Here is a 25,409-nt window from a genome sequence, read left to right as displayed (position 1 = left end):
AATTGTTTTGGGCCACTTCCTATGTACAGTGTTTTGCATATTTTATTTCTAACCCTAACAACTAACTGGAAGGTAATGGCTGTTTCAAGCTGAAATTTAAAGGGTTTATATATCATATTGAAGGTTATGCTATCAGTATCTGACAGGGACAAAAGTACTCCACAATCTGATAACGTCTTATTCTTCTATCCATATTTTATTTAGAAGATATAATATTCAGGTATCAACAGAATAATATATGCTTTATCTTATTAAGGATGGTCACAGAAGTAAGAACAACTTAGATTTTGATACACATTATAGCAGTTAAGATTCATATTCATACCTTCCATCATTGTTTGTTTATAAATAGAGTTGTGCATGCATGTCAACTAATGAAGTGATAATTTTCACTTCAACTTTTTCTGGGATGGTTTTTAATGGGTAAAGATACTTGTCTGCCATTTTTTAAAGTGCCTTTTAAAAATTATCACAATTTGAAAATAGTAATAAATTGAGAAATATTTTCCATGTAAATTACATTGCCTAAGTAAATATAAATTTGAGTCAATTTCAGTTAAACTTTGGAAAAAAGGCCTGAAGGCTTTCCAATAGGAAATGATGGGGTAGAACTTGTTTCAGCATGCAAATTCCTTCTGTGATGGGAAAGAGACTTAAGGGTGGTATAGTCATTAAGTTCTGAAGTTCAAAGAGTGAATAGTAACTGATATCTTCTCTTTTCCATTTGCTAAATGCTTGTTGGTATAGCCTCAACCAAACAGCAAGTATAAAACTAGCATGTGCCGAGACTTAAGACAACAAGGGGGTTGTCCAAGAGGAACAAATTGTACTTTTGCCCATTCTCAGGAAGAACTTGAAAAGTAAGTCTGGAGAAATGTCTTTCATATAGGGTTATTCATTGAGGGAGTGGTATATGTATTATTGTCTTTTGTGATGTTTCAAAGATACAAGAAATATGAATTGCAAAGTAGTATGTGTGTGTATGAGCCTAGTCTTTAACAGCTGAGCTATCCCTCCAGCCCACAAATAGTCATTTTTTAACCCATGAGATTAAATGAGGAATAATAAATGAGGATAATATTTAGAAACTTTTACTAACTGGAATGTATTTTTTTTTTTTTTTTTAACCTGTATAGAATGAAAGTATTATCTGTCTGTCTGTCTATCTTTTTTTGGGGGGTGGTTTAAGACAGGGTTTCTCTTTGTGTGACATTTCTGACTGTCCTAGAACTTGATTTGTAGACCAGACTGTCCTCAATCCCACAGAGCTCCCTTTGCCTCTGCCTCCTGAGTGCTGGGATTATTAAAGGTGTGTGTCACCACTTCCTGGCAGAAAGTACTACTTTTTGCCTCTGTCTTATTTGCTCAGGTTCATTTGAACAGATCAGCAAAATCTCAGGCAAAATCTAGACATTTTTTTCTGGCTTTTGCTCTTTTAACATTTTTCTATCAGTTACTAAGTGAAAAAAAGAAACATAAAAGATATAAAAGGAGGACATGACTGCTACGATGTATGGTGGAGATTTATTGTTAATGAAAAGAGAGCATAGCTAGAGGCAGAGACATCTGGGAGAGTTCAGAATGGACAAGCCCCTGAATAGAGTGTATTTGAGGGGGCAGGGGTGGTGTGGGGCAGGAGACCAAGAGGCCAGGAGGGTAAAGGGTAGACAGAAAGCACTGGGTAACGATGGCTGGATTGCATAGGGAAGAGTATGCCAGCCATACCTTGTAACAGGTGGAGACTGAGACTGTTTACTGGCAGTTAAGTCTGCTGTGCTATGTTAAATAGGCATTTCAGTTATCCATTTTTCCTGAGTTTGAAACCTGACAGTTACTACTTCTTTGTTTGTTTAGTTTGGACATAAAAGTAAATATGAACTGGGTAGTGGTGGCAGTGCACACCTTTAATCCCAGCACCTGGTGTTGGGGTGGGGGCTGGTCAGGCAGAGGCAGGGAATCTCTGTGAGTTTGAGGCCAGCCTGGTCTACAAAGCGAGTCCCAGGACAGCCAGGAGTGTTTCACAGAGAAACACTGTCTCAAAACACAAAACAAACAAAAAGTAAATATGGTAAGTAAGAGTTTTCATCAAAACTCAGCAAATAAACGTGAGCCTAGGCTTTCTGTTAAGTAACTGGCATCTTACCATCTCATAGTGTGCATTTATATATTTTGTTTGTAGACATTTATCACTCAGTGAGCTAATTATCTCCTGATGTCCCCTTATCTTTGTTCTGCTGCTTTCAGCCTGATAAACTTGTTATGCCAGGCATGGTTTGGGAATCTCCTTTGTCAGCAATTTCCTTGCAGCTCTTTCCTGTATAACTGTCACTAAGTTCTGCCATTCCAGCTTCCTGGGTCTTAAGCTTTCATCACAAGTTTTTGATCTCTCCTATTTGTTCTTGTTTTTGTTTTTTGTTTCTTTGAGACAGGATTTTTCTGTGTAGCCTTGGCTGTCCGGGAACTCACTCTGTAGCTCAAGCTGGCCTTAAACTCAGATCTGCCTGCCTCTGCCTCTGCCTACTGAGTGCTGGCATTAAAGGCACGGGCTACCATTGCCCAGCCTCACTTAACTTCTTTAGTCTACTGTTGCTCACCTTCTCTTCTCTTATTTCTACAAAAGAGAAATTCTTTGAAAACAAATTTCTTTACATGTAGCTTTCCTTTTTTTTCTCTGATAGTTCTTGTTGCCTTCTGGTTATTACAGATACAAAACACAGATTATGGCCACTAAATTCCCTGCATTTTCTAATATTTGCCATTTTTTTCGGATGTCATCTCAACTTTTTTTGAGACAGGGTTTCTTCTATAACAGTCCTGGATATCCTAGAACTTACTCTGTAGACCAGGCTAGCCTCGAACTCATAGAGATCCATTTGCCTCTGCCTCCTGAGTGCAGAGATTAAAGGTGTGTGCTACCACCACTACTGTCCTATTGATTTCTGTAGTGTGCTCTGTGCCTTTAACCCTCAAATCAACTCCATGTGCTGTTCTAGCCTTGCCTTTGGAGCTTTTCCTTGAACTGTTTCCCACTCATATTTTTCAGCAAGATTCCTTTACTACTTCATGTGAGACAGAATCATTAGAAGTTAACATTTTTTTTTCTGTGAAATTCACATAGAAACTGTTTTTGGATTTGTAGGCTAAACAGTTTCTTTTATGACCACTCAATAACCATAGACAATGTGTAAAGTGGACATAGGTATAAACTTAGAAAGATAAGTAAGTTTGACTCGTGTGCCATATTTACCAGTAAGCTTTTTATTTATATCTATATATACATCTTTAATAGTATATATACTTCATACTATAAATATCTTTATTAGCCATATATGTGTATTTATGGCTAATATTTTTGTTTCCTCTGTGGTTAGCATGTTACGATATCTAGCTGTGGCTGCACCATGACAAGAAAAGGTGTGTATGTTTGTAGGTATGACTAGGACTATGCTTCTCTTTTCTGACCCCTCCCCAGTTTAAAGCACCTAGAAAAATCTGCAAGTGTCATAAGGAAAGAATGCTATGTTCATAGGCATAACTCTAGGCATAGAAATTATATTAATACAATTTAAAAAATTAAGCTTAAGTGTGTATGCTCAAGAAAACCAGAAGAGGGCACACAATTCCCTTGGAGCTTGAGTCATGGACAGTCATGAGCCTTCTGGTGTGGTTGCTCAGATCTGAACTTGTATATTTTGGAAGAGTAGTAAACGTTCTTTACTACTGAGCTATTTTTTAGGCTGTAGGACAGTGGCTCTCAATCTTCCTAATGCTGCAACCCTTAATACATCTCCTCCTGTTGTGGTGACCACTAACCATAAAATTATTCTTGTTGCCACTTCGCAACTGAATTTTGTTACTGTTAAGAATTTTACCCTTGTGCTTTCTGATGGTCTTAGGTGACCCTCCCCCAAAGGGGTCACAAACCATGGATTGCTCTAGGAAATATGTTCAGTTTATCCACACTTGAAATAGAATTTTTTTTTATCTAAAAAAAGCTTTAAAAAGTGTTAGTGTGTTTGCATGTGGCATATATGAGTATACATGCACAGGCTGTGACACTTAAGTGGAGGTCAGAGGACAGCTTTTGGCAAGTCAGTTTTCTCCTTTTATTTTTTTTCTTTTTCCCCTCAGTCTTTCTGTATAGTCTGAGCTAGCTGGCTTCTTAAGCTTTAGGCCAGTTCTCCTATTTCTACTTCCCCTCTTGTACCAATAAAGCACTACTTGCCTTAATTGATTTCTTGTTGATGTAACACATACCTGACAAATGCAGGTGAAGGGTAGAAGGCTTGCAATGTAGAGGTACAATTCATCCTCATAGGGAAGGCAGTTGGTCGGTCACATTGCATCCATGGTCAAGAAGCAGTGAGCCTTGAATAATGGGTGTCAGCCTGCATTCTTTTATTCAGTCTTCCATTGCACCCCGTGTTATGGTGCCACCTGCTATTAGGGTGGTACCTCCCACCTAATTAGTCTAATCAACAAAATCCATCAGATATTCTGAAATGATTCTAGATTCTGTCAAGCTTACAATCTATATTAACCATCAGGAGTCTACCCTTATCAGTCTACCCTTTTCAGATGCTGAAATAGAATTTTTAAGCCTCAACCTACCCTTTGTTTTTAGAGGCTCATGACTGTCTTATAATACAAAATGCATTTATTCCAACTTCAAAAGACCACATAGTCTTTAACAGCTGCAACAACTGTTCAAATTTTCCAAGTCTCATTTGAGTTTCAAGCAATTAAAAATTTTTTAATTTATTTACTTTTTATATATGAATGTTTTACTTGCATGTATGTATATACAGCACATGTGTACAGTGTCTGTGAGGGAATTGGATTCCCAGGAACTAGAGTTACAGGTACTGTGAGCTACCATGTGGATTCTGGGAACTAAACACAGGTCCTCTTGCGAGAGCAAGTGCTTTTTGTTGCAGAGTTACCTTTTCAGCCCCTCAGGCAGTCTCTTAACTGTGAGCCCTGTACTAGTGTTGCGACCCTTTAATACATTTCTTCATGTTGTGGTGTCCCCCCTCCCACCATAAAATTCGTATTACTATTTTATAACTAATTTGGTGCTGTTATGAATTGTAAATATCTGATGTTCTAGATATCTGGTTGTAACCCCTATGAAAGGGTCTGCCAACCTCCAAAGGGAACTCAACACACAGGTTGAACCTTTTCCCTATATAATTTAAAAAAGGAAACGGTGGGGCAGTGGTGGGGCATGCCTTTAATCCCAGCACTTGGAAAGCAGAGGCAGTTGGATCTGTGAGTTCGAGGCCAGTGTGGTCTACAGTGTGGAGTCCCAAGATAGGCTCCAAAGTTGCATAAAGAAATCCTTTCTCAAAAAAATCAAAAAAGAAAAAAAAGAAAGAAAAGTGTGTTACTAATTTAGAGTAAATATTCCTACTTCAAAAAAGAAGAACTATGACACTGAAGGAAAAGTGAAACAAAAGCAAGACTGGAAACCAGTGGGGAAACTTCAAATCCTGTAGTTCTATATTGTACATCTGGGGCTTGTTATATGAATCCCCTGGACTCCAGGGATTTGGGTAGTTCAGTCTGTCCAGCTCCAACACACAGTCTCTCCCTTGGCCCAGCTCCACACTGTCTGTAACTAAATTATCAATTTGGTTAAATCAAACAATTTTAAGACACCTGACAGTGGATAGATACCCCTATAGTCCTGGCAACTCCCAAATCCTGGAGTCTCCATCTTAACTTTGATTATACTTTCATAGTTAATGGTATGGCCCTGCTGGGCCTCTCTGCAGGAAATTAGTCCCTGCCACACATTGCCTGGCCTTAGTAGACACTGGTGAGGTGCAGCCTGGCTCCCTTGGACCACGATAACAGTGGTTTCTGCATGTTGTCCCTGTGGTTTGTACTTTTAGAAGGTGAAGACTTCAGTAGGTAGAGACTTGTTCTTAGGAAGCCTTTCCTCTTGTTTCTTCACAAAGCACCAGGTTTCTCTGACCACGTTTTCTTAGCAAATTGCACAGATTGTGTATCTTTCCGTTGCCATGTTTTGCTTTCTTATACTCACTTCTACTTTAAGAAATAGCCATGCTGCAGTCTGGATACTATACTGATTTAAGATTTCCTCTGCCAAACAAATTAGTCTATTACTTTGAATTAGCCTAACTCTGCTTCATAATACATGGGCAGATTCTTTGTCAGAGTATCACATACATGGCCTCTAGCTTAGTTATCAATAGAGTCGTTATTTCCCACTGAAACCTCATAAGCTGAGCCTTCATGTCCTATGACCTGGGAGTCAAAGATTCTTAAAAGGGAGTATTAGTGGCTGGTATTAAGGTGTAAAATGAGAGAGGCAGTACTTGAAGGTGCTCATGGGTGATCTAAAAAGAATTGCTGCTTTAAAACGAGGTTTAGGTTGTAAATCCATGGTTTTAATGACCAAGGGACCAGTGCATTCACCTTCTCTGATTTTACACATTTTGTTATAGTTTTACTTCTCCCTCTTTTTAGAGTCTCACAAACAAAGTTTTGTTTATTGCTTGTTTGAACATCCTTAACAATATGGACTTGTATAAGGGCTGGAAAGATGAATTATTGGTTAAAAGCACTTGTTCCACAATGACAAGGACCAGTGTTTGGATCTCGGCTCCAATGTAACTAGTTAGATATCCCTACAGCTTCCTGTATCCCAGCTTCAATTAAGGGGCAATTAAGTGATAGGAGTATGGCTCGGGATAGCTGACTAACAGCATAGCTCACACATACTTGTACATACACTCACATAAATTTTAAAGAGAGAGGATGTGTACTTGACTTGTGAAGTTGGAAAGCAAGGAGTCACTGGCCATTTTATTTAAGAACTTTGAAGAATAGAATGAAGTCATTTCAGAGAACATTTTGAAGAAAATAGGAACTCCTTACTCCTTGCTAACAACTTGCTTTCTGAAGATTAAGTCTGGTCATGTTTCTCCTCCTCCTTCAAGAAGTAATCACTGGGTCCTGACCCCCATGCCTATTGGTGCATGATGTTGTCACTATAAGAGTTGTTGACACTTTATCTCCTTTTTGTTTTTGCTGTTTTATTCTATTTCTCCATTACCCAATCTTGTCTCTAGGCACTTGCCTTTTATTGAATTTTTCTTCTAATGGTCTGTATGAGAGACAGAGAAACAATTGAATAATAAAGTTATTTATAGATGCTGAAGAACTAAAGGACAAACTTCTACAAGCATTATTCATCATCATCATCACCATGTTGAAGTAACAGTAATAATAGAGTAATTTAAGCAAACATTTTTTTATTGTGTTGACCCTTAGAAATATTGAGAACATTATAGGAAGTAATAACCAGGACTAAGACTATGTAATAGTGAGAATTTTTAAAAATCATTAAATAATTTTGGGTTCCTAAGTGTTTACTATGTACCACATACATGCAGTGCCTGCAAAGGCCAAAAGAGGACATTGGATCTCCAGAACTGGGTTATAGTTGTGAGCTGCCATGTGGGTCCTGTGAACTAAGCCTAGGTCCCTTAAAAAAGCAGCCAGTGATCTTAACCCTTCAGCCATCTCTCCAGTCCCTGAAATTTTTGATATACAAATAGAAATATTTTATGTGAAATTCAAGATCAAAATACTTTGTGTATTACAATATTATATCCAGTCTACGTAAATTAATATCAGAAAAATCTGGAATCTAAATACTCTTTTTCTTCAGACATAAACTCATTTAGAAATAATATAAAACTTCTATATTTTGGTTTAAAGTTTAAAAATGAGGTTGAGTTTTTATTATTGCTTTAAAATTATACTCTGCTTGTATAATTTAATAACAACAGAGACTATGCTCACCTCTTGAATCCTTTCCTGTTCTGTTACTTTCAGAATTTGGTTCTTTTTTTTTTTTTTTTTTTTTTTTTTTGGTACTACATAAAAATGGAAGATTTTCAAACCCCACTCCTTCAGAAAGCTTCAAGTGCATGTGTACTTTGCCTGCTATATTAATTATGTGCCTGTATTTGCATTTATGTAACATGCATATGTGACATGTAAAGTATTTGTTATGTAGCTGAAGAAACTTTTCAAAGCTGTTTCCTTTTTAAAATTTTTCTTTTTGTGTTTTTAGATGAAAATTGGGAACAGTATTACAAATATGTTATTTTTAAACAGGTACCGACTAAGGAACAAAAAGATGAGTGCAACTGTAAGAACGTTTCCTCTTCTAAATAAAGTTAGTGTAAATAGCACTGTTACAACCACAGCTGGAAATGGCATTCCTGTCATAGGAAGTACTGAAACATCTGGGAAAATTGTTCCAAGTACAAATGGAATTTCAAATGCAGAAAACAGTGTTTCCCAGCTAATTCCACGGAGCACTGACAGTGCTTTAAGGACTCTGGAGACTGTGAAGAAAGTTGGGAAAGTTGGCACTAATGGCCAAAATACTGCTGGGCCCTCTACAGAGTCGGTATCTGAAAAGTAGGTATTGGTTGAAAATGATGGGGTTCTTTATCCCTTTTAGAAATGACCTCATTTTTTCATTCGGAGGTATAATAATTAGTTAAATGTTTGTGCACAATTATTCATGTAATAGGAGGTGAAAAAAATACTAAATACAAAGAAATTTGACTTTTTTTCTTCGCCCTTTAGTTATTTTTAAGACAGGATTTCTCTGTGTAGCTCTAGCTACCCTGGAATTCTGTAGACTAGGCTGGCCTCAAACTCTTAGCAATCCAATTACCTCTACCTCCTAAGTGCTAGGATTAAAGGGTGCATCACCACTATCAAGCAGAAATTTGAGTTCTAATCCTCACTAGGCCACTAAATAGCTTTGCACACTTGAAAAGTCACTTTATTCTTGAGTTATGTTTTTTTTTTCTTTTCAACAATATTAATGAGGTTGGGCTAGAATTAGGGTTTCCATACCTTTTTTTTTTTTTTTTCCTTCAGTTTCAGTATTAATTTCATAGACATGCTAAAGAATTGAGATGCTAAGTAGAAACCTAAATGGGTGAGAAGGTTGAATGTCTGGCTCCAATGTGCTTCAGTCAGTTTCCACTGTATCCCAAGGGCAGACTCTTGGAAGCCAACCTTTTTGGGATTAAATTATGGCTTTTTTTTTCCCTACTATTGGATGTTAAGCCAATTGTTTTATCAGTCTACCTCAAATTGTTCATAAAATTATAATATCTTCTTCATGGGCTAGATGTGCAGCTCATTGGTCAAGTACTTCATATATTGATTGTGAATTTTAAGTGAGTTAATGCTGTACTGTATGTTGAACAATTCTTGCCCTTTAGTAGCCACTCAGTGATTATCTGCTTCATTTTTACTACCATTATTATTGTTGACTATCAATGAAAGATTTTATTTAACAAAGGGATTTTTAAAACCTTATGGAAAGTGTTGAAATGTTCAGATAATTGATAGTTACTTCCAGTTTTGGAATCTTATAAAGTTTAAAAATTGAAATTAAAGCATTTTCAAATTTTATTGCCCTTGAGTAAGTTTGTCAGTACAAGTATATACTTACTGTGGGAAAAAGAATCATGCTTGGCACTGAACTTACTGGCTTCATGTCATAGAGACCATGTGAGTTGAATATAGTTTTCTTTTTCTTTCTTTTTTTTTTTTTTTTGTGTAGCTTTGTAGACCAGGCTGGCTTTGAACTCACAGAGAGCTGCCTGCCTCTGCCTCCCAAGTGCTGGGATTAAAGATGTGTGCCATCATTACCCAGCTATAATTTTAAACTTGTATGGTTCAGTATATAATGGGGGAAACTCTTTATTAAAAGGATGATTTTCTCTGGGATGTATTTGAGAAAAGACGTCAAAAATATTGACTACTTCGTTCCAAGCTTTGTCACTGGTACTGTTAGAAATACCTGAAAAATAGACACCACACTGTTTCCCTCCACTCAAAACTTTTATACATTAGGAACATGGAACACGAATGTGCTTCATCTGTATAAATGCTGACCCACATAGATAGCACTATGAGTCCTTTAAAATTAAAAAGAGAGAAGTCTATTTTTCAGGTATTTCTAACAGTACATACAAGCATACAAAATAAATGATTAGGTATAAAAAATAAAAGTATTTGTAAGGGCTAGCAAGATGGATTGCAAAGGAAAAGCACCTGTTGCCATATCTGACAACTGGTATTCAATCTGCATGATCTACAGTGTTGTAAGGAGAGAATGTACTATAGGCTGTTCTGTCTTCTTTGTGTTTGTACACATGCACACATGAGTGTATAAAATGTAATAAAAAATTTAAGATATAAGAAAAGTAAATGGGTTACATGCCAAACATGAGACCAACTGATATTCTTAATGAAAATGAGTCAGATCCAACTCCCACCTCAAAGAGTTTTCTGTTGCAGTTTGGGTGTTAGATATGTAAATAGATAGATTCTATATGATACACTTTGAGAGGTTTTGTATTATCAGAACACAGGAATATATGTGCTCAGTTCTTTTGTAAGAGGCCTTTCGAGTGCTGGAATTAAAGGCATGTGCCATCACTGCCTAGCTGGAAAAAAACTACTTGAATTTTTGCATAATTAACAAGATTAGCTTGGGGAAAAACATATTTGAAGCTTTTTTTTTGTTTTGTTTTTTGGGACAGGGTTTTCCTATGTAGCCTTGACAGTCCTGGAACTCACTGTGTAGACCAAGCTTCCACCTGCTTCTGCCTCCCAAGTGCTGGGATTCAAGTTGTGTGCCACCATTGCCTGCAGAGTATTAAGGTTTTGAAAGGGAACAAGAATCCATGATAATATTCTCTAGAGGTGATCACTTGCTTATTCAACTAAGAAGATCCTTTGGTGTTAAAAATTAATTGGAATTACATCTACTCAACAAATATTAAATACTCACTTTATGCCAGGATATATTTTATTTGTCCAGCAAATGTTTACTGAGTGCCTGCTCCAAGTCAGGAACTGTTTTCTAGATGCCACACGTAGAGTTAACAAATAGACAAAAATGGGCTTTTTTTAAAATTACATTTTAGATAATCAAAAAAAGTTTTTTTTACTATTTCTCCTTTGCACCAAAGACTTCTACTGTATTGTTTATTTTTTAAGCTTATTGAGCAGGGTGTTTTTGTTGTTGTTGCATTTTTTTGTTGTTTGTTTTGTTTTAATTTTTTTTCAAACAGGAAAAATCTTTAAAGAGTTGAGTCAAAGTCAGCTGAAAAACCACATTAGTGCTTAGAGTTTGTTTTATATCCTATTAACTTCATCAGAACATGAAAATTGTTACTATATGGGCTTGTAAAGTGTGAGGAGGCAGTGAGATTTTTTTGCCATATATCTTTGCCCTTGTCAAAGTACCTGATGTGCTTTCTGTTGAAAACTTTGCCTTATGAGAAATTTCTCTTGAGGAAGACTTAGTGATCAGAGTGAGTTATCCTTTGCTCTTTGTTTAATTTCCTCTTTAGTAAAATTAGTTCTCCACCCAAGACTCCTGTAAGTAATGCAGCAGCTACCTCCGCTGGGCCCTCTAATTTTGGAACAGAGCTGAGCTCCATGCCTCCCAAATCCAGTGCGTTTCTAACTAGAGTTCCAGTATATCCTCAGCATTCTGAAAGCATTCAGTATTTTCAAGATCCAAGGACTCAAATACCCTTTGAAGTCCCACAATACCCACAAACAGGTAAGTAATTTTTGTCAGTTCTAAGAACAAAGAAGCTAATGTATGTATTTATTACCCAAAATAAGTGAGTGTCTAAGCTATCTTTATTAACAGATTAATATCACTCTGTGACCCATAAGTTTTCTTCCCTACCCTAAGAAATCTTTGCTTCATACTTCTGTCAGTGGCAGGGAGAATTAGGAAGTCAGAGCCAGCCTTATTCAAGTCCAGCTTGTACTACATGAAACCCTGTCTCAAAACAGATAAACAAATCAGCAAAGGCTGTTTTATTATTCATTTTTATTTACATTATCACTTGCCCCATATGTTTTCTATATTCCCACCAATAATTTACAGGGATTTGTATTGCTATACATCCTTGTCAATACTTAGTATCTTTGTGTGTGTGTGTGGGGGGGTGTTAAAAGGGGAATATGCATGTTAAAAGGGGAATATGCACTACCATATGCATATATGGTAGTCAGGGGCCAATCTGTGAGTCAGTTCTCTATTTCCACTGTGTGTGCTTGGGAGTGAACTCCTGTTGAATTTTGCATGATAGGTACTCTTAACACCTGAGCCATATTACTGTCCTGACTTCTTTTATAATAACCATTCATATTGGAGTGAGGTGATAATTGCATATTGCTTTTTATTATCCAAAATATTACTGAAATTAAACATTTTTATTATACTAGTTGACCATTATCTTCTTTTGACAAATGTTTATTTAGATATACTGCTTATATTTATCAAGTTGCTTTGTTTTTTTATTGCCATATATGTAGCTTGCAAATATTTTCTCCCTTTCTATAGGTTGCCTCTACACTCTGATTTTTTTTTTTTCCCTACAAGAAGTTTTATTGTTTGATATAATTCCAGTTACATGACTTGCCTTTGTTGTTGTACTTTTGGGGTCTTATCTAAAAAAATTCTTGCTTGTCCTAGTACCTTGAAGCATTTTTCATAATTTCTTTTAGTACATTTATAGTTCCATGCAATACATAGAAATCTTAAATCTATAACTGGTTAGAAATGAGTCTATTTCATTCTTCTACCTAGATACTAATAGTTGTCTTTTATAAGATTAAATATAGAGCCCATGAATGACCTCAGTGAAATGGTAAAATAAAACGTTTTTGTGATTCATTAAGATTTAATTTTACATATATATATATATATATATATATATATATATATATATATATATATGAACATTTGCTTGCATGTATGCATGCAGTGCTCTTGAAGATGGAGTTACCAATGTTTGTAAGCTGCTCATTGACTGCTGTAAACTGAGCCCAGGTCCTCTGCTGGAACAGCATGTGCTCTCAACTACTGAGTCATCTCTACAACTCTGCCTTTTGTTTTTATTTATTTTTGAGGAAGGGTCTCACTATGTGTAGCCCTGGCTTGTCTGAAACCATTAGACCAAGCTGGCCTCAAACTCAGAGATCCACCTGTTTCTGCATCAGGAATGCTGGGATTAAAGGAGAGTGCCACCACATTTTTTTTTTTTTTTTTTTTTATACAATTTGAAAAGAAAATGAATAACAAATTCTGAGAGAGATTTTTAACCTCTGCATTCAAATGCTTAATAAAGAATCAATGATATAACTAATTACTAATTTAGAAGCCTCATGCAAAAGATTCATTTAATGGGCTGGACAGTGGTGGCGCATGTCTTTAATCCTAGCACTTGGAAGACACAGATGCAGACAGAGGGAACTCTGTGAGGTTGAGGCCAGCATGGTCTACAAAGTGAGTTCCAGGGCAGCCAAGGTACCCTGTCTCAAAAGACCTTAGAGAGAGAGAGAAAGAGAGACAGAGACAGAGAGAGAAGATTCACTAAATGGGAATCAGTCTGCTATCTGCTAACAGCCCCGTGTTTTGGTTTTAAGGAATAGTTTTAACAATGTTGAATTTTAATATTAGTGTAATGGTAACTTGACAATAATGCAATTTCAGTATCAAGATAAAAGTCAACACTGATTATATTTTCCCACAATTTGGGCTGCTTTGGGCTTAAACCATTATAAAATGCTGTTTTTACTAAGATGTTACATTGAATATTCCTCTTTCCAATTTTCAAGGGTACTACCCACCACCTCCAACCGTACCAGCTGGTGTGACTCCTTGTGTTCCTCGCTTTGTGAGGTCCAATAATGTTCCAGAGTCCTCCCTCCCACCTGCTTCCATGCCATATGCTGATCACTACAGCACATTTTCCCCTCGAGACCGGATGAACTCTCCTTACCAGCCTCCTCCTCCGCAACAGTATGGACCAGTACCTTCTGGAATGTATGCTCCTGTGTATGACAGCAGGCGCATCTGGCGCCCAGCTATGTACCAACGAGATGACATTATTAGAAGCAATTCTTTACCTCCAATGGATGTGATGCACTCATCTGTCTATCAGACATCTTTACGGGAAAGATATAACTCATTAGATGGGTATTATTCAGTGGCTTGTCAGCCACCAAATGAACCAAGGACGACTGTGCCTTTACCAAGGGTAAATGATGTTGAACATAGAAATGTTACTGTCATGTGTTAGTTGAGATCTTGTGTCTTGAATCAGATAGACAGACTTTCACTAACTGATTTAGAGAAGTTATTTCACCTTTTTTTTTTTTCCCATCTGCTTGATGCAAATAAGAGTAGTGCCTACTCATAAGGCTTTTGTGAGAATTAATTAAAAAACAAAAATCAATGCTCTTGGCACATGCCTTTAATCCCAGCACTTGGTAGGCAAGAGGCAGGTGGATCTCTGTGAGTTTGAGACCAGCCTGGTCTACAAGAGCTAGTTCTAGGACAGGCTCCACAGCTACAGAGAAACCCTGTCTCAAAAAACAAAAACAAAACAAAAAAATCTAAGCTCTTAGAACTAGACTTGATACTTGATACATACCAATATTAAAATAAAAATGTTCAGTTAGGAACTGATGTAGGGGGAAAAAATCCTCATGATAGAAGAACAAGGCCTCTTCAGTAGCTTCATATATATACAAATGACTCTAAAGTAGAAAAATGAGTGCTCACAATTTACCTGACATCAGCTGTCAGCTGAATGTTAACCTTTTGTTTGAATATATGGAGAGAACACTAGGGTGCTAAGGTAGTTTCTCTGATCTTTGTGTATATGTGTGCATCCCAACAATATGGAACTTTTTACCTTATTCTCACCGAACATACATTTATTTACCACTCTACAGGTGACCAAGATTTTTTTCTTTTATTTTTCTTAGGAGCCTTGTGGTCATTTGAAGACCAGTTGTGAGGAACAGATAAGAAGAAAGCCAGATCAGTGGGCACAGTACCATACCCAGAAAGCACCTGTCTCTTCAACTCTACCTGTGGCAACACAGTCACCAACACCTCCTTCTCCTCTGTTCAGTGTAGACTTCCGAACAGATGTAAGAAAGGCTTGAACCACTTAGTAATGGTCAAACAGCTGACTTTTAAACTAGGGTTAACTATTTTGGATGTTTTTGAATGGTTTTATGTGGGGTCAAATTTAGCTCAGTAAATAATTATAAACTATGACGAGGTGAGGATTTCAGAAGCTTTGCAGCAGTAGACTTAATACTTTATATTTTTATTGTTATGTTTCTTGGCTGTTTAGTTTTGGACTAGTTCCAAACCCAGACCCTTGCATATCCTCTACCACTGAGCTTCACCCTAACTCCTAATTGGTGTGTGCTTCTGAATAAGATCTATACCTACCATTTGCCTAGTAACTACTTAAAAATGCTACCTTTTTTATTCTCACAAAAGCCTTAGAGGGCAGGTCTTATTCCCATTTTATAGGTCCTAACCCAGAGAAGTTAAGTAATTTGTCCAAGATCTTCCAGTTTATAAATAGCTCGGGTTTGAATCCTAATATTTTTTTTTTTTTTTTTTTTTTTTTTTTTTTTGCTGTTTCACAAGAAGTGCAAAAATGTCTGCTGTATTATTTCTGCTGTTTATATCTTTGCTCATTATTCTTGTTATTATAAAACAAGTTGATGACAGGATTTCTATTCTACCCGCCTTTTTTATTGTATGTTTTGTGTGTATATATATTATTTCTCTAGATATAGTTAGAGACTTTTTTGTTACTGTTTTTTGAGATAGGGTCTTTCTTTATAACAACTCTGGCTATCCTGGAACTCACTCTGTACACCAGGCTGGCCTTAAACTCAGAGATCCACCTGCCTCTGCCTCCTGAGTGCTGGGATTAAAGGTGTGTGACACCACTGCCCAGCAAGAAATTTCTTTTTAGCATACACTTTGGTTTATTCCTTATCCCCCAGTGTTTCAGGTACAAAAAAAAAAAAAGCAACCAAACAAAAAAAACAGTTTTTAAATCTTTTTATACATATATAAAGTTTCAGACGCATAAAAAAATGTAAAGACTCAATAATTGCATATAAAATATATCACTTTCATAATTGTCAACTTTGTCAAATTTGTTCATTTGTACTTCTTGCCACTGGATTATTTTGGCATAGTCCCAGTTATAAATACACATTTATATGTAATTTAATTTGTTGGATTTATCTAGTTTTTTTTTTTAAATTTACTTCTTAAAATCTGTGTGTGCATGTCTTCCTGCCTGCCTGTCTGAGTATATGCCACATGTACAGATGCATAGAGGTCAGAAGAGAGTGTTGGATTCCCTGTAAAAGGAGTTAAAGGTGGTTATTAGCTCCTCAGTGAGGGTGCTAGCAACCAAACCCAGGTACTGTGGAATAGCAGCAAACACACTCCATTGTTGAGCCATTTCTCCATCCCCTAAAGAAACAAATTTTGTCTAAACTCAGCAATTCTCCTGAATCATCCTTCCTAGTGCTGAATGAATAAATGTGAGCTATAACACCTAAATTAGATCAATGTTTCTATTTAGAAATATTTCATAAAGTATATTTTTAAACTATTCATATTCATCTCACTAAACTAAGACTGCCTCAGAGTAAGTAAACAGCTTGGCAATGATTGATATTCATGTCACTTTTATAGTCTTCCTCCTTCCCTTCTTTCTTTCCTCTCTTTTTTTTGGGGGGAGGGGGGAGATAGGATTTCTCTGTGTAGCTCTGGTTATCCTAGAACTAGCTCTGTAGACCAGGGTGGCCTCAGACTTGGAGATCTACCTGCCTCTGCCACCCGAGTGCTGGGATTAAAGGTGTGTGCCACCATCTCCTGGCCCATATTTTCATTTTTTTTATACAGTATACTTTAAGAAATAAGTATTTCACTGGCCAGTGGTGGCACATGCCTTTAATACTGCATGGCTTATGTTTTATTTGCTACATGATGTTTTTTCCATGAGAATTACAGACTGCTTTAAGACATAGACTGTTATCTACATATGTCTTTTCCTCTTTTTTTTATTTTGTGAGCATCACATGCCATGTTAGTGTGTTATTATTAATTGATTTTGATAGTATTGGTCAGGAATTTTGTAAGAACACTTCAAGGACTGAGTGTGTAAGACAGCTTAATAGGTAGAGCTACTTGCCTCAGTCTGATACCTTCACTTTGAACTTCATTTTGATTCCTGGAATCCATGTGGTGGACGGAGAGAACCAACTTCCATAAGTTGTCCTCTAGCTTCTAGTCACACATCATGGCACCTGTATACATGCACACTAAATAAATAAAATAAAATTTAAATATATTTTTTAATTTTGAGATCACTTATTAGGACAAAAGTGAAAGAAGGTATAGAATAAATTGCTTACAAGACAAAGAAAAAGAAGGTGTGCTATTTTCTGTTATATGAATATTATTTCTTAGAGCCGATTTATTTGTTTGTTTTACTCTTTTTGAGAGAAGGTTCTGCTCCACACAACCAGGCTGCTGTGGAACTCAATATATAACCCAAGTTGATCTTGAACTCCATGCAGTTCTGCCTCAGGTCTACAAACGATAGCTGTTATGGATGTGAGCCAGTACACTTAGCTGTTACATTAGTTATAGTAAGAGTTAAATAATTAATTATATAATCCTTTAATTGTTTATTAGTTATAAACTTGTAAAGTTAGGTTTCATACTAATATGCTTTTTTTCCTTCTTTTTTTAATCAGTTCTCTGAGAGTGTGAGTGGCACAAAATTTGAGGAAGACCATCTTTCCCATTATTCTCCCTGGTCTTGTGGCACCATAGGCTCTTGTATAAATGCCATTGATTCAGAGCCGAAAGACGTAATTGCTAATTCAAATGCTGTGCTAATGGTATGATTTTGCTTGATTGGGGAAAAGGGGGCTTTGGAGGTAGGGAAGATAATGTTGATGTCTGCAGTTTTAAAATGAAGACTTTTTAAAAAATATTCTGACTGTATAACTTATCTGTAAGTAGCAGGGTAATACTTTAACAAATTTCATGGAATGTTTCAATTATTTAGCCATAGTTTGATAGTTTCATATACTAGTTACCCACTATTGAGATCTATAATTAGTGTGAAATTACCCAGAACTGCCTAATTATGTGTCTTTTAAGAACATCATTGGCTACAGTAATTGCCAGCAGCTCTTTGATTGATATTCTTTGGTTTGTGCAGGACTTGGACAGTGGGGATGTAAAGAGAAGAGTGCATTTATTTGAAACACAGAGAAGGACAAAAGAAGAAGACCCAATTATTCCCTTTAGTGATGGACCCATTATCTCAAAATGGGGTGCAATTTCCCGATCCTCCCGAACAGGTTACCATACAACAGATCCCATCCAGGCCACTGCTTCCCAAGGAAGTGCAACTAAGCCCATCAGTGTATCAGGTGATTCTTTTTTTTTTTTTTTTTTTTTTTTTTTTTTTTTTTTTGAGATAGGCTCATGATGTATTCGAGCTGGTCTCAAAATTGTAGTGGTCCTCCTGACTCAGCCTTCTGAGAGCTGGCATTCCAGTTGTTCACTACCTTATCTGGCTGTTCTGCTTTTTCTTTCCTACAGATTATGTCCCTTATGTCAATGCTGCTGATTCAAGGTGGAGTTCATATAGCAACGAGGCCACATCATCAGCACACTATATTGAACGGTAACTTTACTCTCATTTCCTTAAGATGATTTACTTTTTTTTTTTTTTTCTTAAGTATTTTTTTTATTTAATTTATTATTTTACATGTCAATCCCAGTTCCCTCTCCTTCGCTCCCTCCCTCCCTTTTACCCTCTCTGTCCCCTCACATGCACCCTGACCACCCTCCCTTCCCATCCCCCCACGCCAAATCCACATGTATGGCCAATGCCATCCAGGTGGGGTCATTTAGATCTGTCAGGTCATTTGAAGTAGGGACTAGGACTTCTCTCCTGTCTCTAGGTTAAGGCAATTATCCTTAGGAATGTGTTCCTAAGGTGCTTTTGTGCACCACTGTCTGAGGTCCCTTAGACTGCTCAGTCCTTCTGGCTGAGACCCATATTCAGGGGGGCCTGAGTCAGTCCCGTGCTGGCTTCCCAGATATCAGTCAGCTATCTCTGTGTGTTTCTGCAACCTGGTCTTGTCCTCTCCCTCTGCATCTGGATTCTAGTTTGACTCAGTATTTAATTATGGGTGTTTGCTTCTGTTTCCAACAGGTATTAGATGAGGGTTCCATGGATAAATTAGTTGATCTCACTGTCCAGGAAGGGCATTTATGATAGCCTTTCCACTCTTGCTCAAATTATTAGATGGCGGCAATCTTTTAGGTCTCTAGACCTTTCTTTAGGTTCAGTTTTCTCCAAACCAATATTGGCTCCCTCTTTTATGTCCCCCCCCCTCCAGTCTTCTATTCCTACCCTGACTCAATCTTCCTAGTCGCACGTGTTTTCCTCTCCTCCTCTCCCTCTCTCCTACTTCTCTCCATTCACTGTGCCCCCCCCTCCCCACTTCCCCTGTGCTCTGGGGTACTTGTCCCTTCCCCTTCTGTGAGGGACTTTATATGAATCTCTTCGAATATACCTTGTATCCTAGTTCTCTGATGGTGTGAATTATAGGCTGTTGATCCTTTGCTCTAGGTCTAAAATCCATATATGAGCGAGTACATACCATGTACCTCTTTTTGTGACTGGGTTACCTCATTCAGGATAGTTTCTTCAAGTGCCATCCACTTGGCTGCAAATTTCAAGATTCCATTATTTTTTTTCTTCAGAGTGTGTAGATGTGCCACATCTTCTTTATCCATTCTTCAGTTGAGGGGCATCTAGGTTGCTTCCAGGTCGTGCTATTACAAATAATGCTGCTGTGAACATAGTTGAACAGATGTCTTTGTTGCATGGATGTGGATCATTTGGGTATATGCCCTCAGGGTATATGCCTAAGAGGGTCCTGTGGTAAACTAATTCCCATTTTCCTGAGGAACCGCCATACTGATCTCCAAAATGGCTGTACAAGTTTGCACTCGCACCAGCAGTGGAGGAGTGTTTCCCTTTTTCCACATCCTCTCCAACATAAGTCATCACTGGTGTTTCTAATTTTAGCCATTCTGGCAGGGGTAAGATGGTACCTCAAAGTTGTTTTGATTTGCATTTCTCTGGTCGCTAACAATGTTGAGTACTTTCTTAAGTGTCTTTCAGCCTTTTTGATTTCCTCTATTGAGAATTCTTTCTTCAGTTCTGTACCCCATTTTCTAATAGGGTTTTTTGGTTTTTTGTTAACTAGTTTCTTGAATTCTCTGATATTTTGGAGATCAGCCCTTTGTCAGATATAGGATTGGTGAAAATCTTTTCCCAGTCTGTGGGCTGCCGTTTGGTCTTGTCTGCTGTGTCCTTTGCCTCACAAAGCTTCTCAGTTTGAGGAGGTCCCATTTATTAATTGTTGCTCTCAGTGTCTGTGCCCCTGGAGTTATGTTCAGAAAGCAGTCTCCTATACCAATTTGTTTAAGGGTACTGCCTTCTTTCTCTTCTAAGAGGTTCAGTGTGTCTGGATTGATGTTGAGTTCTTTGATCCATTTGAACTTGAGTTTTGTGCATGGTGACAGACATGGGTCTATCTGCAGTCTTCTACATACAATCATCCAATTGTGCCAGCACCATTTGTTGAAGATGCTGTACTCGCCCCATTGTATAATTTTAGCTGTTTTGTTGAAAATCAGGTGTTCATAGGTGTGTGGGTTAATATCAGGATTTTCAATTCGATTCCATTGCTCTACCTGTCTATTTTTGTGCCAATACCCGGCTGTTTTCAGAACTATAGCTCTGTAGTAGAGCTTAAGGTCAGGAATGGTGATGCTTCCTGAAGTTCTTTTATTGTACAGGGTTGTTTTGGCTATCCTGGGTCTTTTGTTTTTGCATATAAAGTTGATTATTAAACTTTCAAGGTCAGTGAAGAATTGTGGTGGGATTTTAATGGGGATTGCATTGAATCTGTAGGTCGTTTTTGGCAAGAATGCCATTTTTACTATATTTATCCTACCTATCCAAGAGCATGGGAGATCTTTCCATTTTCTGGTATCTTCTTTAATTTCTTTCTTTAAAGACACAAAGTTCTTATTATATAGGTCTTTCACTTGTTTGGTAAGCGTTACCCCCAAGAAAATTTATGTTGCTTGTGGTTATTGTGAAGGGTGATGTTTCTCTGATTTTTTTTCTCCACCTCTTTATCGTCTGAATAAAGTAGGGCTACTGATTGTTTTTTTTTTTTTTTGTTTTTTTTTTTTTTTGCGTTTATCTTGTATTCTGCTAGTTGGCTGAAGGTATTTATCAGCTGTAGGAGTTTCCTGGTAGAGTTTATTGGGTCACTTATGTAAACTGTCATATTATCTGCAAATAGAGACAGTTTGACCTCTTCCTTTCCAATTTGGATCCCCTTGATCTCCTTTTGTTGTCTTATAGCTTTAGCTAAAACTTCAAGTATGATATTGAAGAGATATGGAGAGAGAGGGCAGCCTTGTCTTGTTCCTGATTTTAGAGGAATTGGCTTAAGTTTCTCTCCATTCAGTTTGATGTTAGCAGTTGGTTTGCTGTATATTGATCTTACTATGTTTAGCTATGTTCCTGTTATCTCTGACCTCTCCAAGACCTTTATCATGAAAGGGTGTTGAATTTTTTCAAAGGCTTTTTCAGCATCTGGGAGATAATCATATGGTTTTTCCTTTTCAGTTTGTTTATATGGTGGATCACGTTGATTGATTTTCGTATATTAAACCATCCCTGCATTCCAGGGATGAAGCCTACTTTGTCATGGTGGATGATTTCTCTGATGTATTCTTGAATTTGGTTTGCCATTATTTTATTGAGTATTTTTGCATCGATGTTCATCAGGGATATTGGTCTGTAGTTTTCTTTCTTAGTTGTGTCTTTGTGAGGCTTGGGTACCAAGGTTATTGTGGCCTCATAAAAAGAGTTTGACAATGAACCTTCTGTTTCTGTGTTGTGGAAGAGTTTGAGGAGTAGTGGTATTAGTTCTTCCTTGATTGCCTGGTAGAATTCTGCGCTGAAGCCATCTAGGTCCTGGATTTGTTTTGGTTGGAAGGCTTTCGATGACTGCTTCTATTTCATTGCGGGTTATAGGTCTATTTAAGTTGTTTGTCTGTTCTTGATTTAATTTTGGTAAGTGATAGTTATCCGGAAATTTGTCCATTTCCTTTGAATTTACAAATTTTGTGGAATACAGGTTTTCAAATATGACCTGAAAATTGTCTGGATTTCCTCTGTGTCCATTGTTATTTCCCCTTTTCGTTTCTGATTTTGTTAATTTGCATGTTCTCTCTCTGCTTTTTCGTTAGTTTGGATAAAGGTTTGTAATTTTTTCGAAAAACCAACTCTTTGTTGCGTTGATTTATTTTATTTTATTTTATTTATTTTTTGTATTCCTGGTTTCTATTTTGTTGATTTCAACCCTCAAGTTGATTATTTCCTGGCATCTACTCCTCCGGGGTGAGTTTTCTTCTTTGTGTTTGAAGGCTTTCAGTTGTGCTGTTAATTCTCTGATGTGACTATCCTCTGTCTTCTTCATATGGCCACTTAGTGTAATGAACTTCCCTAGTAACACTGCTTTGAAGGTGTTCCATAAGTTCGGGTATATTGTGTCCTCATTCTCGTTGAATATTAGAAAGTTCTTAATTTCTTTCTTTATTTCTTCTTTGACCCAGGTGTGGTTCTGTTGCACATTGTTCATTTTTCATAAGTTTGTAGGGTTTTTGCGATTTGTGGTGTTGTTGAATTCCAAGTTTAAAGCATGGTGGTCTCTTGTATCTGATGAGGTTTGTTATGCCACCTAGTAGTAGTATGTGGTCGATTTTAGAGAAGGTTCCATGTGGAGCAGAGAAGAAGGTATATTCTTTTGTGTTTGGATGGAATGTTCTGTAGATGACTGTTAAACCCAGTTGAGACATAACTTCTGTTAGTTCTTTTTGATTCTTTATTGAGTTTCTTATTTGTGGTCCTGTCTAGTGTGATGAAGTCTCCCACTATAAGTGTGTGAGGTTTTATGGGAGGTTTGAGTTTTAGTAGCATTTCTTTACCAATGTGAGCACCTTTGTATTTGGGACATAGGTGTTCAGAACTGAGACTTTATGTTGATGGATTTCTCTTGTGATGAATACAAAATGACCGTGTTTATCTCTTTTGATTAATTTTGGTTTGAAGTCTAACTTGTTAGATATTAGGATAGCCACACCTGCTTGCTTTTTGGTTCCATTTGATTGGATGATCTTTTTCCAACCCTTTACCCTGATGTAATGTCTATCTTTGAAGCTTAGATGTGTTTCTTGTATGCAGCAGAAGGATGGATTCTGTGTTTGTATCTATTCTGTTCTCCTGTGTCTTTTTATAGGTGAGTTAAGACCATTAATGTTGAGTGTGAGTAAGGACCATTGATTGTTGATGCTTGTTTGGTTTAGATTTGTTGTTGGCAGTGGTATTGTGGATATATTTGTCCTGCTTTACCCTTAGTTTCTGGTGTAGTTAGATTATCTGTTGCCTACATCTTTTTGGGCATTGTTTACTTCCTTGGGTTGGAGTTTTCCTTCCAATACTTTCTGTAGGGCTGGATTTGTAGATATGTATTTGGAAAATCTGGTTTTGTCATTAAATATCTTGTTTTCTCCATCTACAGTGATTGAGAGTTTTGCTGGGTATAGTAACCTGGGCTGGCATCCATGGTCTCTTAGTACTTGTAGAACATCTATCCAGGACCTTCTGGCCTTGAGGGTTTCCATGGAGAAGTCAGGTGTAATTTTGATAGGTCTGCCTTTATATGTTACCTGTCCTTTTTCTTTCGTTGTTCTTAATATTCTTTCTTTATTCTCTCTTCCATCTCTTGAATTCTGTTGGTTATGCTTGCGTGTGTAGTTCCCAATCTTTTGCCTGGTTTTTCTATTTTCAGCATTCCTTCAGTTTGTATTGCCTTTATTTTCTCTATTTCAGTTTTCAAGTCTTGAATAGTGTCCTTCACCTGCTTAATTGTTTTTTTCTTGGATTTCTGTACTTTCTTTACTTTCCTTAAGAAATTTGTTTATTTCTTCCACATTTTTGTTTATTTTTTCCATTTTTTTAAGGAATTTTCTCACATCTTCTTTGAGGGCCTCTATCATTTTTATGATGATAATTTTTAAGTCGTTCCCTTCTGCTTCATCTGCTTTGTTGTTGTGTTCTGGTCTAGTTGGTGTAGATTCCCTAGATTCTGATGGTGTCATGCTTGTCTTTCTGTTGTTAGGTGTTTTCTTGTTTTGTGGTCTTCCCATAGCTACTTCCAGTAGGTGTTGTTGGAGTCTCTCCTTCTCTCTATGGTGCTTCCCCGGTTGGCTTATGTGGGTCAGAGGTTTGATATCTGTAGCTCTGCGTGGTCCAAGCTCTCTAGGAGGTCTTTCCACAGGCAGGGACCCAGGGATGGGGGTCAACGATCAGGCTCCAGGTGATGGGGGTCAAAGATCCCGAAGGCCGGGCCTCTGGATGTTCCTTGTGCCTATAGGCTTATCTAGCCTGGGCTTGGTACTCTCCAACTGAGGCTTCTTTAGCAGAGGCCCTGGTTTGGGGGTCAAGCATCCTGCTGGCAGGAACTGAAGAGTGGTCTGGCAGAGATAGGCGGATCTCTGGGAGGGGCCCCTGACTCCAGTAGAGGACCGGTGGTGGGGTTCAGAGACCAAGCAGGTGGAAATTATGGTTGGTTCCACGTGGATAGGCAGGTCTCCTGTGTTCAGAGCTGCTCCCAGAAGTTCCCCCAAATTGTGTGGACTGTTGGCTCAACCCTCAGTCCCAGTGCGCAACCAGAGTGGTGGGACAGTGGGCAGGGTAGGGCACAGGGTGGGGGGGGCAGACTTGCAGTGGGGGTGGTGGGGTGTATCAGAGCTCCAAGAGAGCTCTCAATGGGGACAGGACACAGGAGCAGGGGGATCCGGGCCCAACCCAGGGAGTTCCCGGGAGAGGGTGTAGGGGAGAGGCCGCCTGAATTTGGCCCAAACTCATGTCTAGCTAAGGGCTGGTGGTAGAGGACAAAGGCTGGGCTGATACTCAGGATGTTTCTGCACCGATAGGCGGATCTCATTGGGCAAAATGCTTTACTTTTAAACTACAAACTACATGCCTGTTAAAATATAGAAACCAACCTAGTGATGGTGGCATATGCCTTTAATCCCAGCACTTGGGAGATAGAAGCCAGCAGTTCTCTGACCTGGTCTACAGAGTGAGTTCCAGGACAGCTAGGGCTACAGAGAGAAACCCTGTCTTGAACTCCTCCCCCCATCCCACCCTCATACCCCATGGAATAAGCCATAGTAGATACACAGCTAATTTGATCTGTTTGAAAAATGTCTGAAACATTTATATTTAGAATGGTGACTAAAACACATTCAGTGTGGATAGTTACAAAAAACACATAGTCATTAATGCTATATGTCT

General features: G+C 37.8%; 1 protein-coding gene across 5 annotated transcripts in view; it reads left to right on the top strand.

Annotated features, from left to right (window-relative positions):
• Rc3h2 (ring finger and CCCH-type domains 2) overlaps window positions 1–25,409 on the top strand; it is a 64,691-nt gene that overhangs the window by 29,743 nt on the left and 9,539 nt on the right. For 2 of the 5 annotated variants that reach the window (XM_051185333.1, XM_051185336.1), the window contains exons 9-16: window positions 748–860; window positions 8,155–8,463; window positions 11,430–11,644; window positions 13,717–14,138; window positions 14,872–15,039; window positions 17,692–17,838; window positions 18,165–18,378; window positions 18,551–18,635. In XM_051185333.1, the coding sequence (XP_051041290.1) occupies window positions 748–860; window positions 8,155–8,463; window positions 11,430–11,644; window positions 13,717–14,138; window positions 14,872–15,039; window positions 17,692–17,838; window positions 18,165–18,378; window positions 18,551–18,635 (1,673 nt within the window). The remainder of the gene's footprint in view (window positions 1–747; window positions 861–8,154; window positions 8,464–11,429; window positions 11,645–13,716; window positions 14,139–14,871; window positions 15,040–17,691; window positions 17,839–18,164; window positions 18,379–18,550; window positions 18,636–25,409) is intronic. The other 3 variants (XM_051185334.1, XM_051185335.1, XM_051185337.1) reach the window with 3 other exon arrangements.

The sequence above is a fragment of the Phodopus roborovskii genome, unplaced genomic scaffold (assembly GCF_943737965.1).
Source record: "Phodopus roborovskii unplaced genomic scaffold, PHOROB, whole genome shotgun sequence".
In the NCBI taxonomy this organism is placed as follows: domain Eukaryota; kingdom Metazoa; phylum Chordata; class Mammalia; order Rodentia; family Cricetidae; genus Phodopus; species Phodopus roborovskii.
This window is presented reverse-complemented; position numbering and strand designations above follow the sequence as displayed.